Below are 16,128 nucleotides of genomic sequence, written 5' to 3' on the forward strand. Positions count from 1 at the left end.
AATCTTTAGAGGAATAATTTTAGCCTCAGGAACGGGAAGTCTCAGAATTTGCAGGTTAAATATGAATTAAATATAAATATAAGAGTGGAACCTGTCCTGTTAAACTGCTGTATGGTCTTGGCCACCGTGCTGCAGCTCAGTTTCAGGGTCTTGGCAATCTTCTTATAGCCTAGGCCATCTTTATGTAGAGCAACAATTCTTTTTTTCAGATCCTCGGAGAGTTCTTTGCCATGAGGGGCCATGTTGAACTTCCAGTGTCCAGTATGAGAGAGTGAGAGCGATAACACCAAATGTAACACACCTGCTCCCCATTCACACCTGAGACCTTGTAACACTAATGAGTCACATGACACCGGGGAGGGAAAATGGCTAATTGGGCCCAACTTGGACATTGTCCCTTAGGGGTGTACTCACTTTTGTTGCCAGTGGTTTAGACATTAATGGCTGTGTGTTGAGTTATTTTGAGGGGACAGTAAATTTACACGGTTATACAAGCTGTACACTCACTACTTTACATTGTAGCAAAGTCTCATTTCTTCAGTGTTGTCACATGAAAAGATAGAATAAAATATTTACACAAATTTGAGGGGTACTTACTTTTGTGAGATACTGCACATGATTAAATATACATTGATACATCTCAGTCTCCTCTTATGCGATGGGAATATTAATTTTCCTCTGTGGAATTCAGTGTCAGGGAGGGAGGCAAAGCTGAGAAGCCATCATTTTAGCCTCAGAAAAAGAAAGTCTCAGATGTCGCAGGCTAAATTTATATCAAATATAAATATACATTATATACATTATTAATAATTCATTATTAAGATTATATTTTATATATGTATATATGTATACATTTATAAACTTCTTCATATTTGAATATATGATTTATATAATTATTAAAAATAATATTAGTATACATGAATTCATATAATATAATAATTATATATAATTTTTGTATTTGATTTAGTTAAATACATATTTATATTTAAATATATAATTTATATAATTAAAAATAAAAATATAAATATTCATTTAAATAATAAACATTAATAATAATGAATAATTATTATATTGTATATAATTGTATACATGATTTAACTATTTATATTCTTAAGTATATATTTAATTTACTTATTAAAAATAATAATAATATACGTTAATTTATAGAATATACATTAATACATCTTAGTCTCATCCTGTGTGATGGGAATATTAATTTTCCTCTGTGGAATTCAGTGTCAGGGAGGGAGGCAAAGTTGAGAAGCCATCATTTTAGCCTCAGAAAAAGAAAGTCTCAGATGTTGGAGGCTAAATTTATATCAAATATAAATATACATTATATACATTAATAATAATTCATTATTAAGATTATGTTTTATATATGTATTTTATATATGTATATATTTATAAACTTCTTTATATTTAAATATATGATTTATATAATTATTAAGAAATAATATTAGTATACATGAATTCATATAATGTAATAATTATATATCATTTTTGTATTTGATTTAGTTAAATACATATTTATATTTAAATATATAATTTATATAATTAAAAATAAAAATATAAATATTCATTTAAATACATTAATAATAATTAATAATTATTATATTGTATATAATTGTATACATGATTTAACTATTTATATTCTTAAGTATATATTTTATTTACTTATTAAAAATAATAATAATATACGTTAATTTATAGAATATACATCTTAGTCGCATCCCATGTGATGGGAATATTGGATTTCCTCTGTGGAATTCGGTGCCATCTCATCTCTCTCTTCTAGGAAAGTGTCGCCATCGCCTGCGAAAGCATCAAGAAGCTGCGGGCCGACATGGGCGGGACCAACATTTTATCTCCGCTGAATTGGATCATAAGGCAGCCGGTGTGCCGGGGTTACCCGCGTCTCCTCTTCCTGCTCACGGACGGTGCCGTCAGCAACACGGGGAAAGTCATCGAGTTGATCCGCCACCATTCGTCCTTCACGCGGTAAGATGAAAGGAGGCGGCTTTGGGGGGAGGGTGGGCGGGTTTGTGACACCGTAGATAATCAATGTGGACACAAAGAAAAGATCACATCGCTGTTAGTCTGAGCCTGTTCCTCCAGTCCCCCTCTGCACTTGGTGGTTGTGACACAGTCCACGCCCTGAGCCATGTCCACTAACGCGTTTCGCCCGACTGGCCTTATTTGTAGAGATCTCTATGAATGAGTCCAATCAGGATGAAACGCATCAGTGGGGGCGTGGCTTATGTTGGGGACTGTGTTGGAAGCTATCTGCTTTGAATAAACTTTATGGTGAGACTTCATGGAGTGTGACTTTGTCCTTTGTTTTTACCAGAGATAATAATTTTGGAGGTTCTGAACACGAATAAATAATGCCCAATTTGTGGGTATAAGATGGATGACTGAAAAACATTAAAGGAAATATAAACCAACATATGAATAATATAAAAATTATATATATATATATATATATATATATATATATATATATATATATATATATATATATATATATATATATTTATATATATAATACAAATAATAATAATATAAAAAAAGTAACAAATGACACACTAAATAAAAAATAAAAATAAAATAATATACAGTGCCTTGAAAAGCATTCATACCCCTTAAATTTTCTAATTTAGTTTTAAGGTTTTTTTTTTATTTTTTCAAATTTTTTTTATTTTATTATATATATATATATATATATATATATATATATATATATATATATATATATATATATTATTTTATTACCGTTTATTTTATTATTACAGAGCCTTAAAAAAGTATTCACACCCCCTTGACATTTTTCACATTTTGTCATGTTATAACCATACCCCTTGTAGTATTTGTAGTATTTTTTTTAGTAAAATAGATTTTCTCTCTAGAACACTCAAGGATCCCTTCCATTACTTTTTCAAGGCGCTGTAATAATATGTGTTTAATAATAAATATAATATAAATATAACATAATAATATAGCAAAATAAATAAAACAACACCTCCCCCCCCCCCTTCCTAAAAACAAAATTAGAAAACTCTAGTCCAGTCAACATTAAAAAAATGCCTCAACGTTTTTACCTTTGTGTTGTATTACCATTTTTTTTTGTCCTGAAGATGCTACAGCTTCGGGATTGGCCAGAACGCCTGCCGCCGACTGGTACAGGGCGTGGCCAGCGTGTCCAAAGGGAGCGCGGAGTTCCTGGTGGAAGGGGAGAGGCTGCAGCCAAAGGTAAGTGACAACCATGGTGGAATGTGAAGTGGGGTCACCTCTAGTGCAGGTTGGTGGCCCTCGGTCAGTTCCCCTAAACTGTGCTATAGCTCATTAAAGTGGAACTCTGGGAAAAATGTAAAAATGTCATATGTGATGCTATCTGGAATCAGCATTAGCACAGCAGGTTCTTCCTGTCATGTAGATTGTTGATGCTAATGATAGATATTTTTCCTGCCCAGGTCAATTCTCAGCTTTCAGCGCTGTCACACTTTGAATGACAATTGCGCAGTCATGTAACACTGTAACCAAATTACATTTTTAACACTTTTTCACACAACTAGAGCTTTCTTTCGGGGGTATTTAATCACCTCTGGGGTTTTTATTTTTTGCTAAATAAACAAAAAAAGACAGAAATTGAAAAAAAAAAAAAAAGGTGGCAGGAAAATGATAAATGATACAAATAAATCTGTGAAAAGTGTGGCGTTCATTTGTATTCACCCCCCTCCATTTACTCTGATACCCCTAACCAAAATAGTCCACATACCCCCCCCCCCCCCACCTCATCACCATAACTCAAGGGGGAGGTGTCTTGTAGTCCACAGAGTTGAACTGGGCAGAATATCTCCCCATCACCTCATCTTTATAACACAAGGGGGAGGTGTCCTGTAGTCCACAGAGTTGAACTGGGCAGAATATCTCCCCATCACCTCATCTCTATAACACAAGGGGGAGGTGTCCTGTGGTCTGCAGAGCTGAACTGGGCAGAATAACCCCCGGCCTCATCCATATAACACAAGGGGGAGGTGTCCTGTGGTCTACAGAGCTGAACTGGGCAGAATATCTCCCCATCACCTCATCTCTATAACACAAGGGGGAGGTGTCCTGTGGTCTACAGAGCTGAACTGGGCAGAATAACCCCCGGCCTCATCCATATAACACAAGGGGGAGGTGTCCTGTGGTCTACAGAGCTGAACTGGGCAGAATACCCCCCACCTCATCTCTATAACACAAGGGGGGTGTCCTGTATTCCACATAGCTGAACTGGGCAGAATACCTCCCCCCACCTCATCACCATAACACAAAGGGGAGGTGTCCTGTGGTCCACAGAGCTGAACTGGGCAGAATAACCCCCCGCCTCATCCAAATAACACAAGGGGGAGGTGTCCTGTAGTCCACAGAGCGGAACTGGGCAGAATAACCCCCCGCCTCATCCATATAGCACAAGCGGGAGGTGTCCTGTAGTCCACAGAGCTGAACTGGGCAGAATACCCCCTCTCCCACCTCATCTCTATAACAGAAGGGGGGTGTCCTGTAGTCCACATAGCTGAACTGGGCAGAATATCTCCCCATCACCTCATCTCTATAACACAAGGGGGAGGTGTCCTGTGGTCTACAGAGCTGAATTGGGCAGAATAACCCCCGCCTCATCCATATAACACAAAGTGGAGATATCTTGTGGTCCACAGAGTTGAACTGGGCAGAATACCCCCCCCCCCACCTCATCACCATAACACAAGGGGGAGGTGTCCTGTAATCCATAGAGCTGAACTGGGCAGAATACCTAATTATTGTGTTTTGTTATTTTTTAGTTAAAGTGTATTTTTTCCCCAAAAAATAGCGTTGTATAACGTTTGGCTGTTTTAAGTGTTCTTTTAGCAAAAAATACTGATTTAAACGTGTAAACAAAAAAGTGCCAAAAAAAGCCTGGGTGGTGAGTGGTTAATTTAATTCCGGAATCGCTAAAAGAAAGTTGTGTGGTGTTCGGAGATAATTAATTATTTAACTTGGCCACGCCCAGAGTAAAGAACAGAAGAACTGAAGATTCTGAACTGATTGATGATGAATATCTGTAACACTGATTACAATAAAGTCAGACCCTCCCACTTAGCATTAGATTTAGCGGTGGGATGGCTGATCTCAGTATCTACAGAACAGAAGCAGGTAAGTCTAGAATAGGGGAAAAGGTAAAACTATTGCCAGAGACAGGTGGTGCCGTTATCTGACATCCTTTCCTCCGTCCGGCAGATGTTGCAGTCCCTGAAGAAGTCGATGGCTCCGGTCCTCAGTGACGTCACTGTAGAATGGGTTTTCCCAGAATGCACAGAGGTCCTCATCTCTCCGGTCAGCTCCAGCTTCCTGTTCCCGGGGGACCGGCTGGTGGGCTACGGCGTTGTGTGCAACACCTCGCGCTACCTTTCTAATCCACGCACCGTGAGTAGGATGACGTAGACTAAAGGTGGAGCCATAAAATGGCCACAAATACCATTGTCTTTCCTTGTTCCCATGTAAGAAATGCCAAAATTGTACTCTAAAAGCAATAGGTTAGTCATAGGTGGTGGGCGGAGTCAACTGCTGGCTTCTTATATCTCGGGGGTTTGATCCTCACCCAGTGCGATGAGCAATTCCAAAGACGTGCAGGGGATGTAGTGTTTCATTGCACAACAATGACACTGCCATTAAAGCATGGGTGGGAGTTCAGTTACAGCATTGGTGGGACTGTAATTAAAGCAAGCATGGATGGAGCTGCAATAAAAGCATGGGTAAGACTGCAATTAAAGCAAGCATGGGGTGAGACTGCATACAAAGCATGGGTGGGACTGAAATTAAAGCATGGGCAGGACTGTAATTAAAGCATGCATGGGTGTGACTGCAATTAAAGCAAGCATGGGTGGGACTGCAATTAAACCAAGCATGGGTGGGACTGCTATCATAGCATGGGTGGGACTGCTATCAAAGCATGGGGTGAGACTGCATACAAAGCATGGGTGGGACTGAAATTAAAGTATGGGCAGGACTGTAATTAAAGCAAGCATGGGTGTGACTGCAATTAAAGCAAGCATGGGTGGGACTGCAATTAAAGCAAGCATGGGTGGGACTGCTATCATAGCATGGGTGGGACTGCTATCAAAGCATGGGGTGAGACTGCATACAAAGCATGGGTGGGACTGAAATTAAAGCATGGGCAGGACTGTAATTAAAGCAAGCATGAGTGTGACTGCAATTAAAGCAAGCATGGGTGGGACTGCTATCATAGCATGGGTGGGACTGCTATTAAAGCATGGGGTGAGACTGCATACAAAGCATGGGTGGGACTGAAATCAAAGCAAGCATGGATGGAACTGCAATAAAAGCATGTGTGGGACTGAAATTAAAGCATGGGCAGCATGGGCAGGACTGTAATTAAAGCAAGCATGGGTGGGACTGCAATTAAAGCACGCATTGGAAGGAGCTGCGATAAAAGCATGGGTAGGACTGCAATTAAAGCAAGCATGGGTAGGACTGCAATAAAAGCAAGCATGGATGGGGCTGCAATCAAAGCATGGGTAGGACTGCAATTAAAGCAAGCATGGGTGGGACTTCAATTAAAGCATGGGTAGGACTGCAATTAAATCAAGCATGGGTGGGACTGCAATAAAAACATGGGTAGGAAAGTAAATAAAGCATGGGTGGGACTGAAATTACAGCATGGGTGGGGCTACAATTACAGCATGGGTGGGGCTGCAGTTACAGTATGGGAGGGGGCTGAAAGATTTCAGCAAGTGCCCTGCAGAAGTTCACTTCAATATCTCCATAAGAGAAGCAGGTAAGGGTCTATGATAAGGTTTAAAAATCAGTTGTGGGTATTTTCTTTTAATTCTATACACATGCGGGTAAGTCAAGTTTCTGCTGCCTGTGTCCCCATAGGAGATATATCCCATTATTCCCTGTCCCTATGACACCCGGGACAGGAAGTAAGGGTAAATCACCATAAAGGGAATACATATTAATCTAAAAACCTAGAACATGCATGAAAGAGGTGCTGGATTCGACACATCAATAATTCTTAGTTCACATACAATCAAACAGGGCCTATTGGCTCCAGTGAGGTTGCTCTCAGCCCCAGCAGGGTGTCCTTGAGCTATGGGGGTCCAGGTTTAGAACATCTAACATGAGCGCCAGACCAAGGAAATGTGGGGCCCAAAAATATTGTAATACCGATGTCTATTTATACAAGAACACACAAAACAACCAACGCGTTTCGGCATCTCAAAGAACTTCCTCAGGGCTTTCAAGATAAATACAAGGTGGTTGCAACAATATGAAGTTCTATGCAAATCAAATCACATTGAATTTTAGCAATCCGAGTCTAAAACACAAATTTAACCAAAATCATAATATAATTATTAAAAAAGAAAAAAAAACAACAGTTATAGAATTTATAAAAAAAATTTGGGATTTTTTTTTCTGATTTTGGTTATATTTTGGATTGCTGAATCTCATTTGATCAGTGGGATCAGAAGATAATGTTGCCAAAATTTCCAAAATGACTGAAAAAAAATAAAGGAAGATAGGAATGTCAGTCGATTTTTTTTTTCAGAGCCCAAAATTTTTTTCACACCAATGATAGTTTTCAAAAAACGTTAGCAGCTCATGGCGATCGCGATGGGCAGACATGATGTGAGAGTCAATGGAGTCTTTTTTATCTTTGGTCAACTTCTGCTCATCCGAGGATTCTGACGTCGAGGAGAGAATTTTCTTTACAATTCTGATATTCAGTTGTTTCATTTCCCATCTTCTTCTCCCGGCAGGACAAGCGGCGGAGATACAGCATGATGCGCTCCCAGGAATCGGGAAGTTCCGTCTTCTTCCAGTCCCAGGATTCGTCCGGAAGTAGCGGGTCGAGGGGTCACCAAGATGGCGGACTTCCATCAGAACACAGCACGGAATTCCTGGAAGCTAAAGAGGACCTGTGTGGGGATCATGATGGTGGTAGGTGGTCGGAGGTCATAGGTCACACCCAGGGCCGTCTTTAATATTGATTGGACCCTGGGCAAACATTTTCTTGGGCCCTTTTGAATCGACTCATCAACTATTTGCAGGTAGTGTGGGCTCAAGGGGCAGCTGCTTTGGGCCCCACAACAATGATTGGACCCGGGGCAGCTGCCCCTTTTGCCCTGTGTTAAAGACAGCCCTGGTCACACCCCTAAATCCCCCCTTCCTATCTCCCAGCTGTCCTGATATTTGGAAACTGGAGAAGAACCGAATATCAAAGGGGGTGGCTAATCAGGGGTAGGGTCTGATCATACCAGGGATGGGAGGAGCCTAAGGTAATAGTTTAGACTAGAAATTTCGATGAGAGCAAAATTCAAGTTTGCTTGATAGCGATTGTGTAGCGTTGTTGTATATGTATACACAGATTTGTATTTTTTCTCCCTTTAGTGACCATGTATGTCACCAACAGTACAGTCAGCACCCCTACTAAACTATGGTTAAGAAAAGCTTAGTCAGCCAGACTCTTAGATTTGTACAGAGAGGAGGAACAGTAAAGCGCAATCACTGTACAGCACAGGGGCCCCAACCGGCAGGATGGAGGCAATGGCAGGACTTGCACTTATCTCTAAATTTTCCCCTTTTCTCCTGCAGCCTCTGATTGCAGCTTCCAGCGCCGGGCGTACAGTGTCAGCCAGATCGCCGATCACCAGCCCATGCCAAGAGTCCACACCGCCAGCGACCCCAGCTCTGTCCAGGAGAAGAGCCCGCTCTGCCGGATACAGATCACCGACAATGCAGACAGTCAGGAGTCACAGGTATGTTGTGTCATTGTATGTGACCTCAGACAGCTATCAAAGAGAACCTGTCTAGCCAACCCTATCATAGAGAACCTGTCTAGCCAACTCTATCATAGAGAACCTGTCTAGCCAACTCTATCATAGAGAACCTGCTTAGCCAACTATTATAGAGAACCCCTCTAGCCAACCGTATCATAGAGAACCCGTCTAGCCAACCCTATCAAAGAGAAAATCTGTCTAGCCAACTCTATCATAGAGAACCTGTATAGCCAACTATTATAGAGAACCTGTCTAGCCAACTCTATCATAGAGAACCTGTCTAGCCAACTCTATCATAGAGAACCTGCTTAGCCAACTATTATAGAGAACCCCTCTAGCCAACCGTATCATAGAGAACCCGTCTAGCCAACCCTATCAAAGAGAACCTGTCTAGCCAACCGTATCATAGAGAACCTGTCTAGCCAACCCTATCAAAGAGAACCTGTCTAGCCAACTATCATAGAGAACCTGTCTAACCAACCCTATCATAGAGAAACTGTCTGGACAACCCTATCATAGAGAAACTGTCTGGACAACTCTATCATAGAGAACCTGTCTGGCCAAAGCTATCAAAGAGAACCTGTCTAGCCAACCCTATCAAAGAGAACCTGTCTAGCCAGCCCTATCAAAGAGAACCTGTCTAGCCAACTATCATAGAGAACCTGTCTAGCCAACCGTATCATAGAAAACCTGTCTAGACAACCGTATCATAGAGAACCTGTCTAGCCAACCCTATCATAGAGAACCTGTCTAGCCAATCCTATCATAGAGAACCTGTCTAGCCAACCTTATCATAGAGAACCTGTCTGGCCAACCTTATCATAGAGAACCTGTCTAGCCAACCTTATCATAGAGAACCTGTCTGGCCAACCCTATCATAGAGAACCTGTCTAGCCAACCCTATCATAGAAAACCTGTCTAGCCAACCCTATGAAAGAGAACCTGTGTAGCCAATTCTATCATAGAGAACCTGTCTGGCCAACGCTATCAAAGAGAACCTGTCTAGCCAATCCTATCAAAGAGAACCTGTCTAGCCAACCTTATGAACGAGAACCTGTCTAGCCAGCTCTATCATAGAGAACCTGTCTGGCCAACGCTATCAAAGAGAACCTGTCTAGCCAACTATCATACAGAACCTGTCTAGCCAACCGTATCATAGAGAACCTGTATAGCCAACTCTATCATAGAGAACCTGTATAGCCAACTCTATCATAGAGAACCTGTATAGCCAACTCTATCATAGAGATCCTGTCTAGCCAACCCTATCAAAGAGAACCTGTCTAGCCAACTCTATCATAGAGAACCTGTCTAGCCAACTCTATCATAGAGAACCTGCCTAGCCAAATCTATCATAGAGAACCTGTCTAGCCAACTCTATCATAGAGAACCTGTCTGGCCAACCTTATCATAGAGAACCTGTTTAGCCAACCCTATCATAGAGAACCTGTCTAGCCAACCCTATCAAAGAGAACCTGTCTAGCCAACTCTATCAAAGAGAAAATCTGTCTGGCCAACCCTATCAGAAGGAATCTGTCTAGCCAACAGTATCAAAAAGAATCTACCTAGCCAACTCTATCAAAGAGAACCTGGCCTGCCTAGCCAAATCTATCAAAGAGAACCTGCCTAGCCACTATCAAAGAGACAGTCTGTCTGGCCAGCTCTATCAGAGACAATCTGTCTAGCCAAAGCAAGAGGATCTGTCTGGCTAACACTATCAGAGGGATTCTGTCAAGTCAATTTTATCAGAGAGGATTTGTCTGGCTAACACTATCAAAGAGAACCTGCCTGGCCAACCCAATCAGAGAAAATCTGACTGGCTAACCCAATCAGAGAGAATCTGTCTGGCTAACCCAATCAGAGAGAATATGTCAAGACAACTTTATCAGAGAGGATCTGTAAGGCTAACACTAGCAAAGAGAACCTGCCTAGCCAAAGCTATCAAAGAGAACCTGCCTAGCTAACACTATAAGAGAGAATCTGTCTGGCCAGCTTTATCAGAGAGAATCTGTCTAGCCAAAGCTATGAAAGAGGATCTGACTGGCCAATGCTATCAAAGAAACTCTGTCTAGCTAACCCTATCAGTGAAAATCTGTAGAGCTAACCCTATAAAAGAGGATCTGACTGGCCAGTGCTATCAAAGAGAATCTGTCTAATACTAGCAAAGAGAATATGTCTGGCCAATCCCATCAGAGAGAATCAATCTGGCCAACACCATCAGAGAGAATCTGTCAAGCCAACTCTATCAGAGAGAATCTGTCTGACCAACCGTATCAGAGAGAATCTGTCTGGCCAGCCCCAATCAAAGAGGATTTGACTGGCCAACCCTATCAGAGAGAATCTGACTGGCTAACTGTATCAGAGAGAATCTGTCTGGCCAACCCTATCAGAGAGAATCTGTCTGGCCAACTATTGTTCATACATGGAAGCTGCTTTTCCTTGACTCCTGGAGGTGACAGTGAAGGCAGAGCTCACCTCTGCAGCACCCTTTTGCGAGGACATGCCAGCTCTTTGGCCATGACAGCCTCCAACTCTGAATGGTTGACAATTGACTACCTTCATGACAGCTTTCCCACCTGTCATGACAAACATGAAGGCCATGATATGGTCACAGCAGGCGTGCCAAACCAGGAACTCTATTGGATGGAGATACAGAAGAGTCTTTCAGGTGCTTCAACCTCTCCAGCATCCGCCCAGCACTAAAATATCCATTTTGGTGAGCAAAGAAGGCTGTATTATGACTATGGTACTTTATTGTGCTTATATAGCAGGTATGGTTTTGACCTTAAAGTGGTCAGGAAGGGGCCATCATCCTGGGCTTTCTGAATTCCCTTGAGAACTCCAGGGTCAGCTCTCGTTCACTCCAGCAGAGTCATCCTCATCCAGCTGCATGTAGAATCTGGCAGTGGGGGGTAGCAGCACTCCCAATGGCGGCTGGGCAAAGCCAAGATTCTCTGGCAGAATAGAGAAGTGTCAGGTACCAAGGTTGCTTCTGGTGACCTCCTCCTCCGAAAATGTTCAATGCTTGGCTGTCTCTGGCTTCAGCACTTTGTGAAACACTGACCCAGTTTAGGAATTCTGATTTGCACTGAAGCTACAGGATGGGCACGACAGCAAGCATCCCCAGCAGTCGAGCCAAACTACGCATTTCGTACAGGGCTGTCATTACCAGTAAAAATAAATTAATTTCCTAATGAAGTCATTTATGGCTTTATCTTCTTCCTTCAAAGGCTGCGCACGTCAGTTTAGAGTGACTTAATGAAAAGTGCTTCCAGTAAAACACTTCTTGTCCCTTTAATAATTCATATTTAATAACCCACGTTCCCCCTCGGAGGACTCACCACGTAACCCTCTGACCGCTAAAATCACACATCAGGTAAAGTCAGATTGACCTCAGCATTGGTCTCCAGAGCAGAAGGGGTTAAGTAATGGCCATTTTTATGTCCGGTGACCGCGGAAAAGCCTCCCGCAGCAACGCGCAATGGAAATTTTAACCCTTGGATCCCCGGTCTTGATTTTCTCACACCCAGAAAGGCAGGCTTGGGTGGGGCACAGACTGTTTAAGTGTCTCTGCAACGCTAACCGCACTCTCTAGGCGCCTCTTCGCTGTCACTCTCCATACCGTACATCATGGTCCCCCAGCGTGGCGTGAAAATAGGGCACTCTCACTTCCAAAACAGACATCCCTAGTCGCCATGGCAACACAGCTCAGGTTAAAGACTTTCCTAGCATCTCATTTGCGGAGCCGAAAATCGATGGAGAAAAAAAGAACTCCCCCACCAGCGACGAGAGCTTTAATCCCAAAACATTTTGTCTTAATCTTGGCCGCGTTTGGCTTCTGGCCAGTTACTGTGGGAAGAAGTAAATATTGTAGTAAGAAAATTCCTTTAAATGGCGGGAGGTTTATATTATTCCCAATATTGAAGGTTCCATCCAAATCTGAAGTACAAGTGAATTGAATTACCAGCTAGAACTTTAATCTTTGAGAAACTTCAGTGGTGGCACAATGGGGAGATTTTTCCCTGCAGTAGTTTGTGTCTCTGCCCCTCCCACAATGGTGAGATTTCCCTGCAGTAGTTTGTGTCTCTGCCCCTCCCACAATGGTGAGATTTCCCTGCAGTAGTTTGTGTTTCTGCCCCTCCCACAATGGTGAGATTTCCCTGCCGTAGTTTGTGTCTCTGCCCTCCCACAATGGTGAGATTTCCTGCAGTAGTTTGTGTCTCTGCCCCTCCCACTATGGTGAGATTTCCTGCAGTAGTTTGTGTCTGCCCCTCCCACAATGGTGAGATTTCCCTGCAGTAGTTTGTGTCTCTTTCCTTTAATGCATAAAAGTGCGCCAGGCCTGTAAGACAATTGTGGTTATAGTGAGATGGTCAAAGAACGCAATGCTGGATTCGCACTGTGCCGCTATTTCATTCTCTATGGAGCCTCTGAAGGCATAAAGCCAATGAGTTTATTGCTGAATCAGAGACATTTGTGGTCATACTGCCCATGGTGACCAGGGCTGCGGTTAGAAATCACAGGGCCCCGTACAGCCTACCTGACACCCCCCCTGCAAAAATGTCAAAACTATACTTTCAGACAAAATCATTATTAGTGGACACAAGCATTCCATCATACATAAAAAAACATAAATTTCATCTTCAAACCAAAATTCTTCCCAAATAATAATGCACATATTCCACCAACTCCCACCCACCAGCTCGAATCCCACAAAATCCCCCCGCCTAGCACATATTTTCTTTCTCAAACTTCTTATCCTAGCATAAATCTTATCCCCCAAATCCCCCCTGCCAGCCCAAATCATTATTAGCCCAAATTTCCTTACGCACTCCTGGCACAAACATCCCTTGCCCCCCCCCCCAACCCTCCTCCTCCTAGCACATATCCCCCCCATTCTTTCTTATAGCACATATTCCCCCTTCCCAAACCCCCAGTAGATTTCCCAACACAGATAGCCGGCCGCTCCACCAACTTACAGGGGAAAACCACTTAAAGCCAGGAGGAGGTGCGCTGTGTTGTGCTCTCCCCACCTATCAGAAGAGCGCTGGTCTAAACAGCACATGAGACCAGATCGCTCCTACTGTAGATCGCACTGTACATTGCCCCCTATCTCCTCCAAGGGCTGATCACCTCCAGGCAGCAGGAAATGTGGATAGGGGGCGGTGTGGGTACAGTAAGAGTGAATACATCTCATGTGCTGTATAGAGGAACGTTCTTCTGATAGGAGGGGAGAGCACAACATAGCGCACCTCCTCCCTGCTCTTTCCTCTCTGCCTCTTCTCTCTCTGCTCTAGGCTGCCGTCTCCCTGTCCTGGCTGTGAGTGTGGGCAGGAGCGGGGGCAGGGGAAGGAGCTCAGCGGCGGCCGGCCAGGGGGGCAGAACTGAAATGGCACTGGCACCACCCACCCCAGCACCCCCTAAATCCAGTCATGTGGGTCTCTCACCAAGAAACTGAAAGCCGACAGGAGGGAGAGGGGGAGAAACTGGCTTTTAGTTGCTGGGTGAGAGACGAAGAGAACATTGTTCATTCTCTGCTGTCCGGGCCCCCTGTGTGCCTGGGCCCCTTACAGGAGGACCGGTGGTCCCCCCCCTATCAGCGGCCACAAGGTTGACCCTCCAGAGTGATGGGCCGCCCACACCCTGAGAGGCCATGGATGAACTGTCTGCACAGCTGTTCCTTACGATTATATTGCGTGATTAAGTTATTATCAGTTTAATCTCAGAATTCCAAAACAGGAATGCCTGTGGCAGAAATCCTCTTCAACGGTTAACCCGAATTTTCAAGCATCTTTATTAATTAGTAAATGAGTGAGCAGCAATTAGTCCAGCGGGAGAGGCATCCTCAGGGGGAATCCTAGTGCATGCTGGCTCTACAGGCCTAATTGTCTCTGCTTATATTTATCAGGGCTCCAACGAAGACTCAGGATTTCTAGGACTTAATTCTACCCACCTGATGGCTAAAAACGAAATTTAATGGGATAATGGGACATGCCAAATAAAAACAAATATTTCCAGAAAATAAAAATGCAGTAGGTGGTTGTTTATAGATTATTTGGATAGCAGGAAACACATTGACCCAACCCAACATCCAGCTATTTATGAACTTGTGGTCTTCTGCCTTTTGTTTAGTTCTCAAACACTTCTAGCTGGTCTCCTTCGCTTATTAGCTGGTCTAAAAGACCGTCTAGCTGGCATTCAAGGCCTTTCAACTGGTTTTAGGGCCGTCTAGCCAGATGATGTCTTCAGCTGATCTGACTGATCTTCCAAACCAACCAGCTGACTTTCAAGGGAACTCTAAATTATCCATAAAGCCTTCTAAGCAGTTTTCTTGAGCCTTCAGCCAACCTTTAAAACCTGCTAACCGATCTTCAAGACCTTCTAACTGGTCCCCAAGGCAATCTAAACAATATTCAAGCACCTTCAGCTGGTCTTCAAGTTCCTAGCTAGACTTTGGAACCTCCTAACTAATCGTCAAGGCTCTTTGATTGTTTTGTTGGCATATAACACATTTTTACATAATTTTATCTTCACTCTACAAGACCTTTAAACTGATTTTCAAAGCCTTCTAAGCAGTTTTCATGAGCCTTCAGCCAATTTTTAAAACCTCCTAACTGATCTTCAAGGCCTTATAACTGGTCTCCAAGGCATTCTAAACAATTTTCAAGCAACTTCAGCTGGTCTTTAAAGCCTCGTACACACGCATCGAAAATCGTTAGGGAATTTTCGTCCGACGACCGCTCTGCTGATTTTCGGCTTGTTAGTATGATGCTTCCCACAACCGACTCCGACTTTTCGGCCGAAAAAAAACTGGTGTGCAGGCTATAAAATGTTTGTCTGCTGTCAAAACACGGCCGATTTTCGTGCAGTCAGTACAGATTTCGACAGGGAAAAATCTAATGAGCAAGTCTGGTCATGCTCAGAGAAGAAAGAACACAAAGAAAGCAAACCAACACATGGCATCACTTCTGAAGTAGAATTTTGTCGTGCGAGAAAATTTGTGTGCAGTCTAGGCACATTCCAACCAACAAAACACAACTCTGGACAAAAGACGGACGATTGGTCGGCCGATAATCGTTGCGTGTGTACTAGGCTTTAGTTCCTAGCTAGACTTTGGAACCTCCTTCCTTTGGAAAAGTCTTCCAGCGACTCCTAAAGAACTTTTAGTTGCTGTTCAAAAGGCTTCAGTGTTGACAGCCTTCTACCTCTAATTCAAGAACTTTGAATGGTTTTGTAGCAGGTCTTTGGGGTTCCTCTGTTAGAATGCTTCTCAGCATCATTGCATTACACACTCCCTTTTATCCTCACA

The 16,128-nt window shown here is 42.9% G+C and overlaps 1 protein-coding gene across 1 annotated transcript in view; it reads left to right on the forward strand.

The window, feature by feature from the left end:
* VWA5B1 (von Willebrand factor A domain containing 5B1) overlaps positions 1-16,128 on the forward strand; it is an 87,298-nt gene that overhangs the window by 39,396 nt on the left and 31,774 nt on the right. The window contains exons 8-12 of the mRNA XM_082274556.1: positions 1,799-2,001; positions 3,138-3,252; positions 5,260-5,445; positions 7,803-7,983; positions 8,638-8,801. Of these exons, the coding sequence (XP_082130682.1) occupies positions 1,799-2,001; positions 3,138-3,252; positions 5,260-5,445; positions 7,803-7,983; positions 8,638-8,801 (849 nt within the window). The remainder of the gene's footprint in view (positions 1-1,798; positions 2,002-3,137; positions 3,253-5,259; positions 5,446-7,802; positions 7,984-8,637; positions 8,802-16,128) is intronic.

This window comes from Pelophylax lessonae, assembly GCF_965119305.1.
Source record: "Pelophylax lessonae genome assembly, chromosome: 12".
Lineage (NCBI taxonomy): Eukaryota > Metazoa > Chordata > Amphibia > Anura > Ranidae > Pelophylax > Pelophylax lessonae.